The sequence below is a fragment of the Equus caballus genome, chromosome 10 (assembly GCF_041296265.1).
Source record: "Equus caballus isolate H_3958 breed thoroughbred chromosome 10, TB-T2T, whole genome shotgun sequence".
Classification (NCBI taxonomy): Eukaryota; Metazoa; Chordata; class Mammalia; order Perissodactyla; family Equidae; genus Equus; species Equus caballus.
The window spans coordinates 59858012-59881223 of NC_091693.1; the positions used below are offsets into that span (position 1 = coordinate 59858012).

Sequence of the window (23212 nt, forward strand, 5' to 3'; positions counted from 1 at the left end):
GGCAAGATTCTCAGGATGCTGGACCTGCTCCAAGGTCTTGCAAAAGCAGAACACAACAGACCCAGTAAAGCAAGTTATTTGGCCTAAGACTTAAACTACCTTGAGAGACTACGGAGCGTAGAGGAGGAAAGCAATTCTCAGACTCAACAATGTAGACAACTTAAATATCAGAGTTACATTCAGAATTAAAATACAGAATATTATAACAATGGGAAATATATTGAAGACAGAAAATGTGATTCAACTGCATTTCTTGATGACTTTCTTTTAATGTTTGTAAATTATTTATCACAATGCCTGATATAGAGTTTGCTCTCAATAAATGTTGACTGTTAGAAGCTTTCATCCTTTCAAGCAAGCTCAGGTTTAAACATGTTTCATACTGATTTAACTTTCTTAAATTTCAGATTGCAGGAGTATGCATTATAATGTTTGAAAGTGATCTGGTACGGAGGGAATATAAAGCAGAGACACAACTTAGTCAAGTGAGAGTTAGGACCAGTAAGGAATGTCTGACCAGAGAAGGTGACTGTGCAAAGGCTCACAGTGCATTAGGAGAGAGAAAAAGCTGCAGATGTATGTGTTAATGTGTGTGTGTGTCTCTCTGCATGTGTATGTATGTGTGTGTACACGTAGGTATGGACTAGGACCCTGAGCAGAGGAGCATCATTAGAAGGAATGCAAGCATTTAACTCTGGTTCATTCAGAGAAAGATAGGTGGTTTAACATGGCTGTGGCACTGGGGAAGTAGGAGTGGTAAGGAAAGAGCCTGGAGAGGGAAGCAGAAGACGTGTTATGAGGAACTTTGTAAATAGCATTAAGCTTAAAAATTAGGCAGTTATTGAATGATTTTAAGAAAGTAAATGATAAGATCAAAGTTGCATTTTAGAAATATTACTCCGCTTGCAGTGTGGAGAAAGTACTGAAGAAAGCCAGAGTGGGGGGCAGGACTCTGTGAAAAATCCAGTGGAGATGCCTTATTACAGTGTGGAAGACATAATGTCTCTGGGCTTAGTCAAGCGTGTGACAAGGTTTACAGTGCTGTTCCTGTAAAAATGATGGAAACTTATGAACTACTGGCTGGAATAATTAAGAAGATCATTAGCTAGTTTAATGATAGGAAGAATCTACAATGGGGATATCCATGGGGTTATGGGGTCTGAAGCTTTGTCTTTAACTCTCTCTTGCTGATCATTTTTAACACTAACTTTGACATAGAAACAAAACTGAATATGACCTAAAGGCAACGGAAAAAGAAACACATTTTAAATATCTTTGTAGTATTAGTAACTTGCCTTGATACATTAGATGTTGAATAAATTAGTATTAATAAAGAGTTGATGATAGGATCAGAATCCAAATAGTCGTAATTAGAAAATTAGACCAACTATAGATAGATGTTACTAATCAGGGACACGTGTAAAAAAGTTTTTAAAATAGTGCATCAGAAACATAAACTCTTTTAACAATAAGCTTAACATGAATCAGCAGTATGCTGTTATACTCTGAAAAAGATCCACTAGATATATTATGTATACTACATTGACTTAGGGAATTGGCAGCCCCATGTAATTTGCTTTACTTAGACTTCTTGGAATATGATTAAAGAAGGGACTCACATTGAGCTGTGAATATACTGGAGTATGTTCAGAGAAAGAAGAGATCAGAATAGTCAAGTGACAAACAATCGAAAGATCTGAGTTTTAACCTGGATAAAAGAAAATACAATAGGAAGCTGATATCAATTTTCAAATTCTGGGTGATGATCATATGAAAGTTGGGGTTAAATTTATTCTAATCAGAACAAATGGTTAGAAGCTTCAGGAAAGCAGATGATGGATTAATAATGGAGAATTTTGTGCTCGAGCTCTCCCAGAGGAGTAAGAGATTACTTCAGATGGCAGCAAGTTTTCCATTCCTGGAGGCCCATATGTAGTGTTAGAAACAATCTGAGTATCCAAAGGATGGGTACATTAGATGATTTATTGATTGTATCATTCTTAGACGACTCTATCCTTTAATGGTAGTGCTATTTTAGTACATAGTAAGCATTTTTATAAATATTTCAGATTAACTTAATGGTCTTTTTGAGACGCCTGTTAAAAACATGCAGTAATAACAAAATAAGTATGGGAGTTTTATTTCCCCCCTCAACTTTTATTATGAAATTTTTAAATATACGGAAAGATCAAATGATAGTATAAACACACATATAATCACCACTATGTTTAAACAATTGTTAACATTTTTCCTTCTTTGTTTTTATGAGACTTCACACCTAAACACTTCATCATGGATCTCCTAAGAACAAAAATATTTCCTTAGGTAACCGCTATATCATTATTTTGCCGGAGGAGAAAAAAGAAACAAATAATTCCCTAATGTTATTTAATATCCAGGGCACTTTAAAAATATCCTTTGACGTTTGTAGAGAAGCATGATGATTTCATCCTTTGGATAAGGATTTGTACAAAATTAAAATGAAGAAAACATCTTTTGCATTTGTTTAGATAGAAAATAGGTTATTATAACAGTTTGTTGAAAAAACCAGCATATCTTCTGAGAGAATAACAGATGATGTGTCATTTATAATGATGATTCCTTTATTAAATTAAATGTCTGTAAAACACTGATTGTACCTACTTTGAGATAGGACCTATGTGAACAATCTCAGAAGTTAGCTGTGACGTTGGTTGGCACATCCATCACAGGTTTATGAGTCATGCAATCCTCTGTAATCGTCAGAATTGATCTAAAAGAGAAAAGGTTTTGATAGGCTGCAGCGGCTGACTAATATAAATCTTTACTTTCAAGTCTTGAGTAATGTTGTACTTTTGTGAGTCAGTCTGTGATGGGTAAAGTTTCAGCGTTGGGAGTTCTGTGTAAATGAGGGATTCCTTGCCATTTGTTCTTCTGTATCTACAAAACCAAGTCAGGCAACTATGCTTACGCGATGCTTATGTTTCTCTCCTTTCTTCAGCAACCCTGTTATAGGAGTAATGAGAACTGTTAACTGTTACTATAAGCTTGGAGAAAGAACTGCAGGCATTTTATTGTTTGATAGAATAGAGGTTATGTGAGATGCGATTCTTTTCCTGAATTAAAACAAAGAAACAAAACTAAACCAAACAAAAATAAAAACGTGAGAATGATTATCTTAGATGATTTTTTTTTTAATTTCAAAAAGCCAAAGGTAAGTGAAAGAAGAAATTTGAATAAGAAAGAAGTGAAATTTTGCTTGTATCCTATAGAGAACAGGAAATTTGATGATAACAAGGAAGTGGTCTCTAGATAGACTCTTGAAAATGTGAAACGGAATGAATCTTGGTACAAGTCTAGGGAAAGCACATAACATAGATTACTAAAATGCTGCTTTTGGAGCATATAGTTTTTATATGTTCTTTATTACTCCAGGATGTATTTTAGCCACCAAACATGATTTGTGAACTCCTTAGGGTAGCAATTCTCTCTTCAAGTACCACATGCTTATGAAATTCTACAGACAATTCTGACACTTCGTAATAAAAAGAGTGTAAGTCTAGAAGCAAATACTTTTTATAGGTGGGACGTAGCACAACAGAATATTATTTCTCAAGCTATATAAAGGGGAAAAGCCCTGTTCAAAATCATGTACAATTCCCCTTTGTAGGTTTTATGAACAGGTGGAAAAAATGCTTTGCCTTTCAATTTTTTATTAGCAGTTTTTAAAACCAAAGATATACTTTTAGAATAAAAATAGCTGATTCCTTCCTCAGAGGATCAAATTTATAGACCCTTGTTTTCTACTTCACAAAGTAAAACAGACAAAATATATATCCTCTCAATTTCCTGCCGATGTTCCCATCAGTAGGTTACAGATAATTGCCTCTTGCTTGAGTGAGCAAGGTGTCTTCCTCCCCAAGGCTAAGCCCACTTCCCAGACTTCGGATTTGGTCTTCTCTTGCTCCTGAGCCACCTGGCTTCATCAGTTATCCCCTCTCTTTTCTATTTTTCACCTTCTCTTCCTATTGGTTCTTTCTCCCAGCGTATAAACATGTTGTCTTTCTCATCATCAAAGAAGCAAATACAGAAACAACGTGAGATTTCATGGCATCCTCTAGCTACTCTCCTTTTATCTGCTACCTGTTCATGCTTTAGCTTCTTTTTAATTCATATTTCATTCATTTGTCTAAAAATTGTAAGATTCATACAGGTTCATGGTTAACTATTGAAAGTATACAAACAAGCAAAAAGAAGAAAATTAAAATTAATCAAATGCCTATCATATACAATGAACCACACAATATTTTGTTATGCATAAGTGTGTATTGTACATACTTATGAAGCGTTTTTGTCATCAAATACCTTCTATTAAATAATTTAAAAATGGCTAGATGCACACTACTTTATTGATTATATGTACCATAATTTATGTAAATAATCCCCTACGATTGGATATTTAGAGCTTTTCTAATCATATTGTTCTTATGAACCATAAGAACAGCTAACCCACCCACATTTTCCTTAAGGTTGTGTCCTATATGTATAATTAACCTATTCAAGAGTATAATATTTTTAAAGCTTGATAGATTTTTTAAAAAGATTTTCAAGAAAGTTTTTATCAATTTTCTTTTCAATTGTGCTTTTTCTCACACCTCAACAAATTTTATCTGTAGACATCCTCATTGTTTTAGTTTTCTTTTTTCCTACTTTTGAACATTTTCACATGTTCTTTGGTTATTTGCGTATGTTATTTATAAATTATTCATGTTCTTTGCCAACTTTTCCATTGGAGAGATCAAATTTTTACTTGTTAATATTACTTATATATTGACAATATCAACCCTTTTTTTGGTCAATTATATTTATATTTAGTTAATATACTTTCATATATTTTCTTATTTGTCTTCCTTTAATTGTGTTTATGTGTTTGATTATGGATTTTTTTCCTAATATTGAAGTTATATTCAGTAATATTGCCCTTATTTTTACCGCCTATGTTATTAAAGTTAGAACAGCCTTAGCACTTTCATGCAATTGTTTTTTAAAGAAAATTTTATTAAAAGATTATCTATATGTGCCAAAGTGCACAGACCATAGAGTAAAGCTCTAGTGAGATATATCCAAACATCTAGATTAAGAAACAGAACATCACCAACACCCCAGAACCACACCCTGCACCCTCCCTGGCACTATCCGCCCTCCCATTTTCTTATCTTTTATTAGACTTGGTGAGATTTTATCCACTTTAATAATCTTTTAAATAACCAAATTTTGCCTTTGTTTTTTCTATTGAATATATTTTCATTTCAATAATTTCTGCTCTAGTCTTTATTATTTTCTTGCTTTTACTTTCTTTGGATTTGATTTACTCTCTTTTTTGTCTGGATATTTGAGATGAAATCTTAGATCATTGATCTTCAGTCTTTTAAATTTTCATCTAACTATGGATTTGTTCGCATCCTACAAGTTTCGAATGCCAAATTTTCAGTTTTATCCAGTTCCCCAAATTCTATAATTCCCATTTTGATTTCTTCCTTGACCCATGGATTACATAGGTATGTATTCTTTAATTTCTAAATTTGGGGATTTTTCAAGTTATCTTTTTGTTATTAATTTCTAGATTAATATCACTGTGTTCAAGGAACATACTCTGAATAATTTCAATTTTTTGATTATGTTGAAGTTTGGTATGACCCATTTTATGATCAATTTGGTAAATATGCCCTTGAAAAGGAAAAGTTATTTTGGTGTATTGTGTTTCATCCATGTTAATTAGGTCAAATTTATTAAATGTGTAATTTAGACGTCTAAATCTTAACTGATATATTTGTCTGCTTGTTCTATCAGCTACTGAGAGTGATGTGTTGAAGTTTCCCACCATGATCTCTTTCTCCTTCCAGTTCTGTCAATCTGTAGTCGTTTTTTTATCGGGTGTACGTAGATTCTGAATTACGATATCATCCTGGTGTATTGACCCTTTTCTCATTATGAATTGCATTATTTATTCTCTTAGTGTCTTCAAGTTTACTTTATCTAATATTAAAATAGCTTTGCCAGCTTTTGTTTGGTTAGTGTGGTTTTAAAACAAATCTTTGCCTATCTTTTCTCTTATTTTTGACAATTTCTCTTGTAGGTGGTTATAGTTGTGTGCCTTTTTAGCCTGCTTGTAACCTTAAACTTTAAAATGTGATTCTATTTCATTTACCTTTTAATGTGATTACTGATGTACTTGTTTTATATCTACCACTTACATCATCTTACTATTTTTTTTAGTATTTTTTCTGTTTATGTTCTTTTACTCATCTTTTCTTATCCTTTTGGATGAATAAAATATTTTTATGTCAATTTTTCTCTATTAAATTTTTGATTATATGCTATTTCATTATTTATCTAGTCTTTACCCTAGGAATTGAAATATGCATTCTTGAATTATTACAGTCCAAAATAATTATGACCTTTACCTTTCTCCAAGTACTGCTAGAACATTAACATTCTTTAATTCTATTTATGCATTTCTTGACTTTTGCATTATCATTACTGTGCACTAATTCTACAGACATGATAAACTTCATAAGATGTCACTATTCTTGCTTTTTAAGCCAAAATTTATTGATATTCACCCTTTCTTTTATACTTCATAGGTTTAAGCAATGCAGTGGTTCCCCCTGGGGTGATTTTTCTTCTGCCTAAAGTACTCATTTATTTAATATTTGTTTCACTAGAGGTCTGTAGGTCGTAAATTCTCTCAATTTTGCTATTTTCACTGTTATGGTCAAACATTACTGGCAAAAGATCTTTATGTCTTTCTCCAGATATAATGAAATAAAAATGAATCTATTTAGTTAAACAAACAATTTTAATTCTAATTGCATTTTTTTTCTTGAGGAAGACTGGCCTTGAGCTAACGTCTGTGCCCATCTTCCTCTGTTTTCTATGTGGGATGCTGCCACAGCATAGCTTGATGAGCAGTGCCTAGGTCTGTGACAGGGATCTGAACGGGCAAACCCCAAGCTGTCGAAGCAGAGCGAATGAACTTAACCACTGCACCACCAGACTGGCCCCTCTAATTGCATCTATTAAATTTCCAGAATAGTATTAAGAAGAGTGGATATTGTAGACATCCTTATTTTTTTTTCCTGACTTTGATGGAACTTCTTTCTATTACTCTTAAATGTAATATTGACTGTTAATAAGTGATTTTTATTTTAATAACATATTCTTACTCTGTTATATGTCTTCTAAAATTCATTGTTTAATCAAAAATAATTAGTGATATCTATCAAGTGTCTTTATAACATCTAATATGGTGATTGCACTTTTTTCTTCTTTGATCAGTTAACATGTTGGACATTATTAAAACTTTCCAGACACTTAAATAGAATTATAAAACATCTCTTTTTGCCCCACATAAGCTTGAGGCACCCACCCCACTTTTTTTTTTTTTTAGTAATGTTCGTGGGTTATTTATTTATTTATTTATCTTGGTGAAGAAGATTGGCCCTGAACTAAGATCTGTTGCCAATCTTCCTCTTTTTTTTTTCTTTTTCTCCCCAAAGCCCCAGTACAGAGTTGTATATCCTAATGGTAGGTCATTCTAGTTCTTCTATGTGGTACGCCACCACAGCATGGCTTGATGAGAGGTATGTAGATCAGCTCCCAGGATCCGAACTGGCGAAGCCCGGGCCTCCAAGCGGAGCGAGAGAACTTAACCAACCAGCCATGGGACTGGTCCCCCCCAACTTTTTTGAAAGCAATTCTTTACTAGATTTTTTTTTACCCTCCCTGACAATACCTGCTTTGTACATATCTGGGATAACCTCTCTTTTCTTGAGTTAATGTGATTGGGAGGTGTTATAGAAGATATTTTGCCTGAAAAGCTTGCACTGTCTGGATGTTTTTGTTTTTTTAATACAAAATTTTAAACTCTGGCTCTGGATCAATAAAAGTTAATTATTCATTTTATTTAATTAAGGTAGAAAATGGGTTATCCTAAGGAATTACGAAGACTTCTTTAAATATTCAAACCCCAGTGATAAATATATCAAAGTTGAATTTGAATTATTTATTTTGAAGAGATGTAATGTTAGGAAAGTTGTAACCCACCGTCATCAAATTGTGACTATTTCTGTATCTTTATTTTGTATTTATACTACATAGAAACTACAATTTGAACTCAGGAAAGTAAGAGATTCAGTTTTTCATTTATTTTGACATTAAGAAACAACTACAGGTTTGCATTTCTATCATTGATTCTTTATTCCTAATTAACTTTTATAAGCACTTTCCAATTGCTCAATTATTTTTCTGCTCCATATGTGAGATCTTACATTTCTAATTACATATTCTTACTAAAGTCATCATATCTCACATTTTAGGAAGTTCTATGTATTTTGCCTGAATGAAATTTTAAAGAAAACTACTAGTTTTTAGTGGAATAGGCAAGGGCTTTGAAGTCAGGAGTGAATGGATTCTAATTTAGCTTTATCACTTGATAACTGTATGAGCTTTGACCAAAGGATTCTTTCCTGTAGAATGATACTACTTAAGATTGCTTTGAAGATTCAGTGAAACCTTAAACACTTACCAAGTGCTTACTCTGTGGCAGCCACTGTTCTAAGTGCTTTGTTATGGGATAACATTTAATCTTTACAGCAAATCAGCAATAGCCTCTATTATCACCCCTTTCTTCAAGATGAAGAAACTCAGACTGAGGATTTAAGCAACTGCCCAAATGTATACAAATGGCAAGTGGCAGAGCCAGAGTGTAAATACAGTTTGGCTCCAGAGTCCATGATCACATTACTATTCTCCACTTATGCAAGACATCTAGTTTGGTTCATTAGGCATGTAAATACATATTATCTTTCTGCTTAGCTTAAGTCACCAAAGATTTTAAATATATTCAGGGTACTATTTCACAATAAGTTGATTACTCTGGAAACTACACTATCAATTTAGTTAAAAGGATAAGAGAAATATTTTAAACTGCTGTGGTGTCAAATAACAAATTTTCTATTTCTTCCTGATTGCAAATTTGTCCAATCACTGTAGTATCTTTTTGAGTCCTAATTCTTCCTATTTAGAGGTGTTGTTACCATACCATGACTTCTGACTAATTTAGAATAGATAGTTTGCAGATAGTATAGTCACCTGACATTCATGTGTCAAAAGACTGTTGATGAGGTATGAATTACAAGCTATGAAAATGGCTTATTCAAGGGAGTTTAATTTGTGAATGACCATGCTGAGAGTACGTGGTGTGAAATTTGAAAGAGAGAAAGATAAATGCTCTCTATTTTAAAAGTACTCGTTTCTCAAGGACAGAAGGTGTCAGGTATCAGGTGCTTCCCCTTTCATTCCATTCATCAAAGGAACAATAAGGAAGAGGTTCTGTTGTAGGGCAAGGTCCTGGTTAGGTCACTCATAACTGAAGAGAGATGCTATCAGGAGGAAGGATGGCTGGGACAAGAATGAGGGAACTGACCGAGACACAGCTGGTGGAAAGTGACAAATGGAAAGGACATGTTTTTAAATTGTACTCTACATTTTATGACCAAAATTATATGTTACAACGTTATTCATTGATTAAGGGACTTGCATCTTTTGGGAGAGTTATCCTTCACAAATGTCAAGTATCTTCTGAAAAAAGATTTAGAGTAAAACAAATAGAGAAATGCTACTTTGTTCTTTTTTCCTGGAAGTAAGATGCTGGAATTTGCGAGTGAATATGTATTTTAGGCTTTTAATATAATGAGTACCATAAAAATTGGGCTAAAGAATCCTGATTTCTGAGTTAATGGACACAAATTTAATACAATTTTCCCAATGCTTAACTTTATAGCTTTATAACAATGTAGAGGATTGATTATTCTGGAGCTGTGTGCAAAATTTTAAGGGATAATGTTCTGTACTTAAGGCAAGATCTATATATACATAGGTGCTAAAAGAAGCAATTACTGAAGAAAAGAGGCAAAATCATATTTAGATCGTGTTAAATTTTGGTAGCAATACCAAAGAAATTTTGCCAATGTGGATTTATCTAAAAGGGCACATCCCAAATATTGAAGTTCATAGAAAAGATAAGCACAGAACTCTGTGTACTGAAATCACACACACACACACAAGTGCACACATACCTACATAAAAGTACAGAAAACTTCCCACATTTTCTCTATCTTGTAAGAACTGTGTGATTATTCCTTTTTTTGCCAGGTGGTATTTTTGAATATGTGGAGTCTGGCCCAATGGGAGCTGAGGAACTTGCATTCAGATTTGCTGTGAACACAATCAACAGAAACAGAACTTTGTTGCCCAATACCACTCTCACTTATGACACCCAGAAGATAAACCTCTATGACAGTTTTGAAGCATCCAAGAAAGGTAACTGATAGATATTTAACATTATATTTTCTGCAATTCAAATTTCCAGGTATTCTTAAGAGATTTCTTAATTGCAAACGTAATTAACAAGTCATTAGGAATATTTTCATGCAAATGTTTCTTTCCAAAGTGCACATAAATTTTCTTAGGGAAGGTAAGGTGATATGATTACCTATTGCAAAAAATTTGCGTATAACTTGAAATGCAATTAGGTCTGCAATAGTGAAATTGTTTTTTTCCCCTTTAATCCTTCTGTTTTGTTACTAAACTATCCCTATTTCCATGAACCCACTAAATAAAATAATATACATCAGTGAACTTTCTCAAGTTTTGCAATCCATTCTTTTACCTTTATATGAATTATCTGTCAATTCCCTTGTATTGTTACTGTGGTCTCAATTTACTGATTGCCTTGAAAGTTTTGTGGTTCCAAGTGACTTCAAAAAAGTCAGCCCAATCTTAAAACTTTATTGGAAAATTTTGAACAACTTTTCGTTTGTGAATACTCCATGCCCATTTTTGTAACCACTTGATGTTTCTTCTTGTAGCTGAAGATTAATGGCCAATAAATGAAAATTGGATTATATGTGGAAGTAATTAGAATGTTTCGTGAATTTTGCTCCTCTTTTAATGTTGTTAAACTGTGTTTTAAATTAGAAGACTAGGAAAATAACTTTGTGAAATATGAATTTAACGCTTATGTATGAAGGAAGGTAATAAAGAAAATATTATCAAGGCATTATTTTGACCAAACAACAGTCTTGGTAGTAAATGTATTTTGAGAGACATTTCCATCATCTTACTTTACCTAAGTAGGTGATCTTTTCTTTTGCCTACTTAGCATTCGTGTAACAGGAATTGAATTTCATAACATAGATTTTTCTCAAAGGAGTGGTCTTCCAAAGCATCTGTTCTAAATTCATAGTTTTAAAACAATGTTTGCTTTTCTGTAATGCTAATATTGTTTTATTAGCTGCCTTACATTGATGGAAATGTACATAATTATTTATAATTCTAACTTGGTCCAGATTTCTTCTAGTTTCATTAATATTAATAGCAACTGATAAGGTAGAGTATTTCTTGAGATGAAAGTATCCTTCTTTTCCCCAGCTAACTAATGTTTATCAAAGCCTATATTCTGCCTGCCTTTTGAATTCATGTCTTTATGAATACAAATAAGTTTCCACATTTCAGAACCATGTCAGGGTGATGAAATGTTTTAAAGGCTGAAAAAAAGGGTAAAGGTTATTGTGAAATACTACATTTGTCATCATAATTGCAAAATAAGTCATTAACTGCAAGACAAGTGCATTTGATTAGTGACATAGTTCATGATTATTCCCATTAGAAAGAAGAAGCTCTATCTGAACTGAAATATTTAGACCAAAGAATATGGGATATGAGTGCAGTATAAATAAAATAGTAATAGATTTCTTAATGGTAACTTCAAAGAAGCAATGTAAAAAGACAGACGGGAATGTTCTAAGAACAAGCAGGTTACTGTCTTGGAAATGCCCTAGCAAAATTATGAGGTGTTAAACTCGTTTGGTTTCCAAAATATTAGAAGGGATTTATAAACTTTGTCACTCATTAAAAATCCATTGGGAATTAAATTCCTTAAATGACTTTTACCTGAAGCGAGGTAAAGCTCAAATAAGTGTATGAGTAACTTCTTTTGTGAAATGTTGAGAGGGTGGTTTGTATCTTATCTTGTTATGCTCTTGCTTGTTGAGCTATTGGTGGTTGGAGAGCACAGCAATCTGTAAAAGGATGATGGAGGGAGAGATCTAATATAGTTTCTGAACCTGTGAGGGCTCAATATATGTATATATTAATAATGATATTAATGATTAATTATAAAATAAATAATTAATTTGGGCATTCTCTAAGTTTTTTAAAATTCTTTTTCCAAGGCAAGAAAATAATAAAAAATTAAATGTTTAAATTTTTTCTGATCCATAGTCTTACACTTTTAATAGGTAATACTGTTTTGCTCAATAAATCAGTATTTTGATCCATTAGAGCTTGACTTATTATTTGATACATACATTGCTTTTAAATGACTCCTCTAATAACTGGAAACTCTATTTCTTATTTGAAACACACTTCAGAACATTCTATATAAATTAATATAAAGTTTTTAACTTTTCTTGATTTGTGACATCAAAAACCTGGTGAAAAATTGTGAGTGAAAAATTTCAGGCTCCAACCTTTCTACTAATTCAAAATTCCAATCCTTATTTAAAAAGTAAGAATCTCCTAGTAAAAAATAACTTATTTAGATTATATTGAATTTTTGGAGAGAGTTTAAACAAGTAGGGTTTTTTTTCAACTAAAATTTATTTATTGTTATTAAACATCTCTATGCTTAAGAATCCATCCATCACATTTATTTATTTTTTCCTGAGAAAGATTCACTGTGAGCTAACATCTGTTGCCAATCTTCCTCTGTTTGTATGTGAGCCGCCACCACAGCATGGCCACTGACAGACAAGAGGTATGGGTCCATGCCCAGGACCTGAACCCAGGCCACTGAAGTGGAATGCACTGAACTTAACCATTAGGCCTCTCAGGCTGGCCAATTATTACATTGTATTTTATGCAGCAAAATCGCTGAAGGAAACTCTCAGAAAATTTCAGACAGTAGAATCATAAACTATTTTGGAGGGATTTGGTCTGAACCCCTAATAGATGCCTAAATCCCAATAACAATTCTCCTTCGTCCTGTTTAAATGTTTGCAGGGATGGGCCAACCATCACCTCTTGGAGAAGACTTTCATTTTTGGACATTTCCTACTTCCCTTTCAATTTTTTTTTTAATTTAAATTGCATTAAAATTTGTGAGAAGTTTCTAACCATTTGCCCTAATTCTTCCTTTTCTAGTCAAATGAAACAAACTTAAGTCCCTTTCACAGGCCAGACATTCAAATATTTAAAGATGATTTTCATGTTTCCAATAGTTATTTACTTTCTGGGCCCAAACTCACTAGTTGCTTCAGTGTACCTTATAGAGTTTCACGTCTTGTCACAGTCCATCTATTCTCATCTGAATACCTTTCAGTTTGTTTATGCCTCTCTTAATTACTGTAGTTATTATTGATTAGAAAAAAATTTCCTACAAGTAAATATAAACTTTAAAAAATAATTTAGAATAATATAAAAGACCTATAGTACCCAAAAGTCAAATAAAGATGATTAAATACGTATCTAATGATTTTGATGTTCTTTCTACTCAATGAGATTAGTCTACATGAAATCGCCCTCTATGGGCTATATCAGGATTTGTATGGGTGTTTGAATACTTAGCTTGATGAATGTCATCAGATACGTGCAAATATTTAGCTATATGTGGCCATAGCTTTTTGGATGGAGACGGGGGACACCAAATGGCTTCTGATTAAGAATTTGAAACTATAGAGGATGCCAGTGAATTTGGAAAGAAACTTTGTTCTCCTAACTCCCTGATATGAACTATTCTCCCAAAATGAACACCCCCCCCCCTTAAATTCTAGAATATTCCTCCTCTGTCTTTCTCCTTCCCTCTCTTCCTCCCTTGATATCATTTGTAGAATTGTTTGAACATTGAGCTGCAGGTGTCTGAGTGAATTGCCCTTCTAACAAACTGAAAATGTTTGGAGTTAGAAAAAATGTAAAATTAGCTAAATGTAGATGTTTTATTAAAGAAAAACTAATCTTTCTTCAGGCTAATGCCTCTGGGTTTACAATAATAATGTGGTAATGTTGGCACACTGGCATCTCCCGTCTCGTTACTGACAGACTTCTATCTCCTCTTCAGCCTGTGATCAGCTGTCTCTTGGGGTGGCTGCCATCTTTGGGCCTTCACACAGCTCTTCAGCAAATGCTGTGCAGTCCATCTGCAATGCTCTGGGAGTTCCCCACATACAGACCCGCTGGAAGCACCAGGTGTCAGACAACAAAGATTCCTTCTATGTCAGTCTCTACCCAGACTTCTCTTCGCTCAGCCGGGCCATTTTGGACTTGGTGCAGTTCTTCAAGTGGAAAACTGTTACAGTTGTGTACGATGACAGCACTGGTAAGAAAAACCAGCAGCCTTTGGGGCTAGGCTTTAAATGTAGATGATTTTCTGAAACCCATTTGAGTTCTGACTGTATTCTGGTTTCATTTTGCTTTTTAAATTAAGAGATGGAAAGACATTTGGAATGAAACATCAACGCTATTTCACACACGCAAACAAAGAACACCTAAATCCTATACTTTTCCTCTGTATCTGTAAAATAAACACATTTTTTGTGTGAAGAGTTAACTAGTGTGAACTATATATTGGTAGAAGGATAAAGATAGTGTGAAATATAATATTGAAATATATATTCAAAGAATTTTTCTGCTAGGTTCAGGATGGTTTCCCAAAGTCAAGCCTCATGATTAGCTGTCACTAAAACTTATCAAGAAATTCAGAATTTTGGCTTAATATTTTGTCGAGCTGTTTATGTGCAAAGAAGGTATATGACCTTATATTTGTATAATGTGCTAAAGTTTAACAAAGTTTTGGCTCAAATTTGAAACAATATAATACTCATAGAAATATTCAAAGTTTTTGGAATTATGTATAGACACAATTTAGGGACTTGGAAAATAGAATTACTAAGTGGTATTTATTTTAGTGTCGTCAATGAATATTTTAACGAATATTTGCTGGTTAGAGGTTGTCTGCGCTTTCTTGTTTTAGTGTATGTTATTATTTTTATATATGAATGGTATCCATTAAAACAAGTCTCATAGATAAACTTAAGAAAGTAAACAGTAGGGGCTGGCTTCATGGTCCAGTGGTTAAGTTCATATGCTCCGCTTTGGCAGCCCAGGGTTTTGCTGGTTTGGATCCTGGGCACAAACATGGCACCACTCATCAGGCCATGCTGAGGTGGTGTCCCACATAGCAGAGCCAGAAGGACCCACAACTAGAATATACAACTATGTACTGGGGGCTATGTAGAAGAAGAAGGAAAAAGCAAGAAAGTAAACAGTAAGAATAAATTATTAATTTTCCTTGGAAGTTACGTGGATGAAGGAAATACATACTATTTTGGTTATTATATAGTGATAAGGAATTTCACATTAAGATGTTTATCAACGGTTTAAATAGTGCTCTTTAAATTAGAATGTAAAAATATTTTATTCTAAGACATTTCACTGTACCTTCATGTTTACATCAAAATTGAAATCAATTTGAATTTAAGTTCTTCCAAAGTATGCCAGGAGCACACTTTGTTCGTGCATGCAGTATTTAGAACTGTGTGCAGAAATTAGTCCATTTGCCAATAAAATTGACCATCTGCAAATTGACAGATAGGAACTCTCCCAAGAGAACAGGGAACAGGGAGTTACAGGAAAGAGAAAACAATGAAAATAATTTTTAAAACATGTTCATTGGGATAAGAAAGATTGAGTCTAAATAGAAGAATTTTGCTTTCTGATTAAAAAAAGTAAAATGTTTATAAATAATTTTAACTTAGAAATACATCAACAAAAGTTTTAAAAAATAACCTAAGTACCTTTCATGTGTCTTTTAGCTCAAATTAGACATATTAAGTTTATTGTGTTATGTTTTATTCCTAAATCATTACTTTTCTGTCATTGGTAAAGTTCTGTATGCCAAATTGTGAATGGCAGGTTTTATGTGAATGATTTCTCTGGGGTTGTACAATGTGATGGTCCAGGGCATCCTCAGTTATAAATTGGTCCACATATGTTTGTGGATGATCATATACAGAAATATATAAAAATGAATACATGTGCATTGGGAATCCATGGGTTATTGACTTCTCCATTCCCTCTGATATAATTCAGGTGAATGCTGCCCATATATCACATATCCTTATCTATACATGCACACACACAATACACATATGCATATATACACATATGGATGTTGTACATTTGACATCTTGTATTTATTTCTTATTATCTTAAAACTCCCCATAGTAGAAAGAAAATTGGCAAATGTTCAAAATGTGTCTGGCTATACCACCTTTCTTCACTATTCTGTTTGTAAGGAGATAATGGGATTTGAGATCAAGGTCATATCACAATTTAGTAAAGGAAAGTATCATATGTAATTGATCTTCTGCTTTAAATAATGTTATAAACATTTATATCATTGAGGAAAATTTAAATGGAGAAATATGACTTAATTAGATGAATATATATTTGAAACTTTGGCCTCAGGTTAAATTTATTAAAATATTTATTAATATTTGAAAGAAACTTTGCCACCCTCTTCACTTGGAAAGCGACATAGATTCTTGGAAATTCCAAAAGTCTTTGATTATTTAAATATTAATGCTGAGTGAGCATCACTACAGAATTATTTGTAGAGTAGGTATACCTTAGAAATCCTCTGAGGAAAAAAAGGCTTATGATTACTCTATTTTATGCAATATTTATTTCAAAAAATATTGATTGAGCACCTGCTACACGCCAGGAACAATTACAGGTTTGAATATAGGCCAGTTGAACTTCCAGTTCCTATTTAGGCATACGTGATTGTTGATGTTTTTATTATTCTTTGTAATGAGGTAATTGCATTTGTAACTGGACACTGGTAGTGTCATTTAATTTAACAAACACACTTTTGAGAACTTGGCTCTTCTTGATTTTTTATAGGATAGAACTCTAAGATAGAAGATTCCCTTTAAAATGTATTCGTAACTATACGGAAGTGGACTTTTTTGATGTCTTTTTGGATAGGTTTAAAAGTTTCAAGGTAGAATTTTAATAAGGGAATTCATCAGATAGACTTTGTAAACTTCCCAAGTAAACAACCTGACTTTTTGGTCACGTGGGAGGAAATCTGATTATATCTCGGACTGTGAACTGAAATGGGAAAAAATCTACCTCATACCCAACAAGATAAACATTATTGACTCCATTATGGACTTATGTATCTGCTTATTACTCCAGGACACATTTGCCATTTTATTTACATTTCCTTTTTCCCTTTTCAGATTTATTTATTATGTATGCTATTCCTCCCATTTATATTCATTTCTATTTTGTTGTGTTGTCCAGTTTGATACATGATAATTATACTTTCATCCAGCCTTTGTTCCCACCCCCAAAACAGATGGGATGATAGATGAAATATAGTGCTGGAGTAGGAGAAATTCTTAGAATGATGTTAACAGGAGCTGTTTATTTTTTATGATAATTAGCATTTGTTGTTGTCGTGGATGAATGATTTTAAACACCCTGAAAGTCTGTTATAGCTCTGAATGATGTCCAAAAATGATGAAAAAGAATTGGCTTCAGAAACAAAGCTGTGTTTCTGTCAGTCATTTTGGAACATATGATTCATTTTAAATATAAACTAAAAATAAGTTGGATAACTGTCAGCTTATAAGCAATTCCAGGATAAGTTGTGAATATTTGCTTTAAAATCCATGTGTTTCATCTTTGTTTATAGATCAGCAGTCCATTAACAAAGAACTCTGGACTGGAAGGTAGAATCCTAGGATTCTATTCCCAGTTTTGTTACTAAATTACTGGTACAACTTCGGAAAAGAGAAGAGATGAACATGACCATAAAAAGGAGCTATAATGCACGAGGCATCATGCTAGTTGCAATTATATGAACTATTTCCCTTAATCGTCTAAACAATTCTATGAGTCCAAGAGGAAACAGGTTATCACCCCACCATTCTGCTTCCTCCTGTGACTGGTTCTTCTGCCACCAGCAGATCAAGAGAAAAACCTGAACATCTTCCTTGATTTCTTCCTCTCTTCAGCCCCACAATCAAGCTCTAATGGTTGTCAATTCTACACCTCCATGACCTCTCAAATCTATCCATTTCTTCCATCCTCTGCCACTTGCTGGGTCAAGATCACCTTCATCCGTCACCTGGATTATCACTAACAGCCTCCTAACTGGTCTCCCTACTTCAAGTCTGCGTCCACTAATCCAGTCTCCACACTGCAGTTAAAGTAATTTTTAAAAATGCACTTCTGATGTGTTCTCCCTTTAATGGCTTCTCATTGCTCCAAAGAAAATTCAAAACTTTTTAAAAAGCCTTAAGAGACCTGATGTGTTCAAGTCCCTGAACCTCCCCAATGACATTTGAGTCTAAAGCCCTCACTCATGTCTTTTCAATTGAGACATTAAACTTCTTTCAGTTGCTGAAAATACTATTCTGTCCACCTGAAAAGGTCTCATTCTGGCCCCGACTCCTCCAGCCCACTAAGTGCACACACATGTACACATGTGCATTTGCACATGCATGCTCATGTATACCATCTGGCTTAGATGTCACCAAAAAAGGCTACCCTTACTCCAACTCCCAAGCCTGGAATAGGTCTCCCCCAACACCTCCTTAGCTCCGTGGTACTCCCATGACCTTCCCCATGAGAACATTCATCATATTATGAATGACTTTTCTTGGCTGTATTTTCCACTGGACGGAATACACATCTGAGAAGGATGAATCCTAAGGCTTCTCACCATTCTATCACCTAGATGTTGCCTGGCTCATGGAAGTATCTTAATAAATATCTAGAAATGAATGAATAAAGAGGTATTATATCCATTGTTTGGACAAAAAGACTCCAATGGATTAAGTAATCAACCCAAGGTCAATTCAGGTTAGGTAGCTTTTTAGTACTTGCCATTGAGTAAATAGATTCAACAATAATTTTCAGACGAATAGACAAGATTTCTTTTATCATTTCAAAAATTTTATAAGAAAGCAAGAGTGAATTGTGCTTATATCTTATTTCAACTGTAATTAAACGTATAATTACTCATGTACTTGTTTGGACAATCATTATCAAGCATCTTCTGTATACCATGTGCTACATTAGGTACAAAGGACAGTATTGTACATAAAACTTTGACTAACTCCATGGGCTCGGAGTGAGAGGGAGAGAGAACATGTGCAGGACATTATTATAGTGTAACAAGTGCAGATAGAGACAAGAAAACAATATTGTGGTAGCTTAGGAGAGGAAGGTTTTAAAGCTGCCTAGAGAAGGCAGAGGAGAGGTTTGGAGAAGGTGACATAATCATGAAGTTATCAGGAAGGACAAGTAGCAATGTTTCAACTAGAAAAGAGGCTGAAGGATACAACATGTGTAAAGGTGAGGATGCCTAAGGGAGCCAGTTTGTCAGGAAATTGCAAGCACTTCATTATGACTGAGCATCAGAAATAAGGAAGATGGGAAATGATGAGGGAGAATTTATTAAAGGCCAGCATGGGAGAATTTATTAAATGCCGGCATAGGAGAAATCACAAAGAGCTTTTTACTAGCTACTCTGCCTTTCCTCCTCACCCGCACCCTGGAATCTGCATGATGATAGCAGTGCCAGCCATGTTTGCATGGTATGATTCTGCTTTCCAAACCACCATTGAGTCCCTCAGGGATGGGCATATACCCATCCAGTTCCTTTCCTAGAAACTCAGAAAAGGACATAGATAGAGAGACATCCAGCAGCCTCGACTATCGACTATCGTGATTACTATGGTCTTTGATGTCAGAACATTCTGCATTGAAATCCTGGCTCAGTTGTGTAAATTTCAGCAAGTTATTTGACTTTAAAAAGCCTGAGCTGATGCATTTGTAAACTGAAGATAATACCTACTTCAGGTAGAACAATATAGAAGGAGTTAACAAGGACAGAATGATGGCACAGAAGCCAGAGTAGGAGAGTTTTCTTTTTTCCCTAAAGAAGAGAGTGGTCAAAATTGTCAAATGTGAGAGAGAGATAATATTAACACTGTCCTTTCCCCTGTGCTTCATGGAGAGGGAGGCAGATAAGAACAGGAAAAGGCTAGGGGGAAAGGAGCTGACAAAGAGGCTCAGGCCAATATGTTGTGCTTTTGGAGTTAGTTTAATAAAATGTAAAGTCAATTACTAGTAAAACTTTATTTTATCATGGGCGTGTGTTTAAATAAGATAAAATAAAATAATTCAAAAGAATAAGTTAATATTAAAGTATATATTCCTGGAAGACACTAATTTTTGAATAATATAACATTTTTTGAATTGTAAAACATATACCAAATAATTTCAATTTTATTTCAGGGAGTGGGGTAATTTGAATCTAAAATGATTATATGTTGCACATTCTAGGTACAAAACTTCAAGTTCTCTAATTCCAAGTGCAAATACAATTAGCAATTATGAGTTAAACCTAATTATTTGGATATAGCTGATTACATAGCTTGCTGTATTAGTGTTCCCACAAAGTTGCTTTTGCTTGAATGTAGTTTCTTTATTCCTATTTAAGCAAGCATAAAAATTATTTGGAATATTATTGCTTTGGTTCTGATCACATGATAGTGAATATTTTTAAAGGTCTTTAAAGAACTAATTCTTCCTCTAAGTTTTAAAATCTTTAAAATGTATGCCAACACTAAAATACAAAAATAACGTTTCTAAATCCTCAAAGATCACACAATAGGTATTTCTGCAGATAGTGACATAGATACATATATAGGTCTAAAGAAATAGAAGGGGCATGTCTCACAACAGACCTCAGTAATGAATAATATTTGCCTTTTTTGAAAAAGAAAAAAATCTTCAAGTGAGAATAATTCCCTGCTGATGGTCAGACACTGCAAAACACTGCCATTTAAATGTTCTAAATTTAAATCAGCAACATATTGGCCTGAGCCTCTTGGTCAGCTCCTTTCCCCCTAGCCTTTTCCTGTTCTTGTCTGCCTCCCTCTCCATGCAGCACAGGGGAAAGGGCGGTGCTTATATTATTTCTCTGATGCATTTGACAATTTTGACCACTCCCTTCTTTAGGGAAAAAATAAAACTCTCCTACTCTGACTTCTGTGCCATCATTCTGTCCTTCTTAACTCCTTCTTTTCAGTTATTTATTCCCATTCTCATACTCTCTTAAACTCCTTTTTTTCCCCTGCTCCTAAAAACTGATATTGTTCAAGGTTTTATTCCCAAGCTTCTTGTTTTCTACTCATTTACCTCATTCTCCCTAAAGCCTTTCATCTGACTCATGCCTTCCTCTGCCTGGATGCTGTCGACTCACCGATCTACATCTTCAGTTGTTTCTACCAAGTTCCATACTGCTGATCCAGCCACCCACTGATCATCCTTCTTTGGATGTCTCACGGGTATATCTAACCCAACATGAGAAAAGCCAAACGCATTATCCTTACCGCAAAACTTGGTTTTTCTTCTAAATTTCCCTCTTCATTGGGTTGCCCAGTTAGATCACTAGTGATCGTTCTAGATTCTTGTCTTTCTCTCATCCCTCAATTCCAATCAATCACTTAATACTTTTCATTTTTATCTCATATTTCTCAACGTTACCTCTATCCTGCATCCCCACTGCCTGTCTTAGTTAACATCCTTATCATATACCGCCTAGACCATGTTGTGCCCACTGCTCTATTTCAGCTCATCTATCTGATGCAGACAAAATGGTCTCTTTTTGAAATGATAGTCTGGTGATGTCATTCCCAAGCCTCAAAGCTGTTTAGTGGCTTCTCAATTCTCAAAAGAATGAATTCTAATTCTGCAGCATGACACATGCAGTCTCCGTCATTGGCACTCATGCCTCTCTGATTTTATTTCCCTGGTATTTTTTCTCTCGATATTTATGCTACACTTTCCTTGAATAATTCTGGTTCTCCTTTACCAATCATCCGCTACTGTCTTAAGTCTCTGGGCTGTGAACAAATTTTTCTCTCTGCCTGGTATGCCTTTCCCATTTGGTGATCTAGTCACCACCTTCAAGACACAAGATACACCTTAAAGCATTTTTAGAAAGTATAAATGTGAGGACACCTTCCCTGACTCCTACTTGTGTGAAGTGGTAATTCTATTCTTTGTGCATCTGACCCAAGTGTTAGTTTAGTTGATAAAGTAGTTTATCTTCAGTTCTATGTAAATTGAATTTTTAGCATACTCACATAACCCATTTAGTGGTGATGCTTTCCTGGGCATGAGAGCTCTAAGTATTTTATAATTAATTCATTTATCTATTCATTTCTTCATTTGTTTTTTTATTATTCAACAAATAATTATCAAGCATTTACTATGTGTCAGCACTATTCTAGGTCCTGGAGAACAAGGGTGAACAAAACAAAAATTCTTTTTTTTTCAAATTTGGAGGAGTTTTGGAGAACTCTGAAAACTGAAGATTTTTGTGACATCTGGCATTTGTTTTATATGTGTATGTTTGTTTATATATGTATATATGTGCATGTATTATTATATATGTATATGTTCCATCATTTTCTTGGCAACAGTAATGTCATTTCTTTTTTTTTTTTTTTTTGAGGAATATTAGCCCTGAGCTAACTGCCATCAATCCTCCTCTTTTAGCTGAGGAAGACTGACCCTGAGCTAACATCCATGCCCATCTTCCTCTGCTTTCTATGTGGGACGCCTACCACAGCATGGCTTGCCGATTGGTGCCACGTCTGCACCCAGATCCGAACCGGTGAACCCCGGGCCGCCCAAGTGGAACGTATGCACTTAACTGCTGCGCCACCAGGCCGGCCCCTGTCTTTAAAATAACTCAGTGTAGAGACTTGTTCACACAGAGGCTCGCTTTTATATTACTTACTTAGTAATGATTGTGGTCCATAGCACTGACCCCTAAAAAAAAATGAGAACATTCATTTTTAATTGCAATAAAGCTTCAGGTAAAGAAGAAGAGAAATAAGGCTAACATATATCCATTTCTGCAAAATGTAATAGATCATTTATTGGATACTTCATTAAAAGTAAATTGATTTTGTACCAGAAATACTTTTTCAAGGGGCTGGCCCCGTGGCTGAGTGGTTAAGTTCACGTGATCTGCTAGGCGGCCCAGGGTTTCGCTGGTTCAGATCCTGGGCGCGGACAT

The 23212-nt window shown here is 34.3% G+C and overlaps 1 protein-coding gene across 7 annotated transcripts in view; it reads left to right on the forward strand.

Annotated features, from left to right (window-relative positions):
• Positions 1-23212, forward strand: part of GRIK2 (glutamate ionotropic receptor kainate type subunit 2) — a 632322-nt gene that overhangs the window by 212038 nt on the left and 397072 nt on the right. For all 7 annotated transcript variants that reach the window (XR_011422112.1, XR_011422111.1, XM_001503914.7 and 4 more), the window contains exons 3-4: positions 10195-10362; positions 14159-14416. Coding sequence is in view for 5 of the 7 variants with exons in the window: in XM_001503914.7 (XP_001503964.1) it covers positions 10195-10362; positions 14159-14416 (426 nt within the window). In the remaining 2 variants the exon portion in view is untranslated. The remainder of the gene's footprint in view (positions 1-10194; positions 10363-14158; positions 14417-23212) is intronic.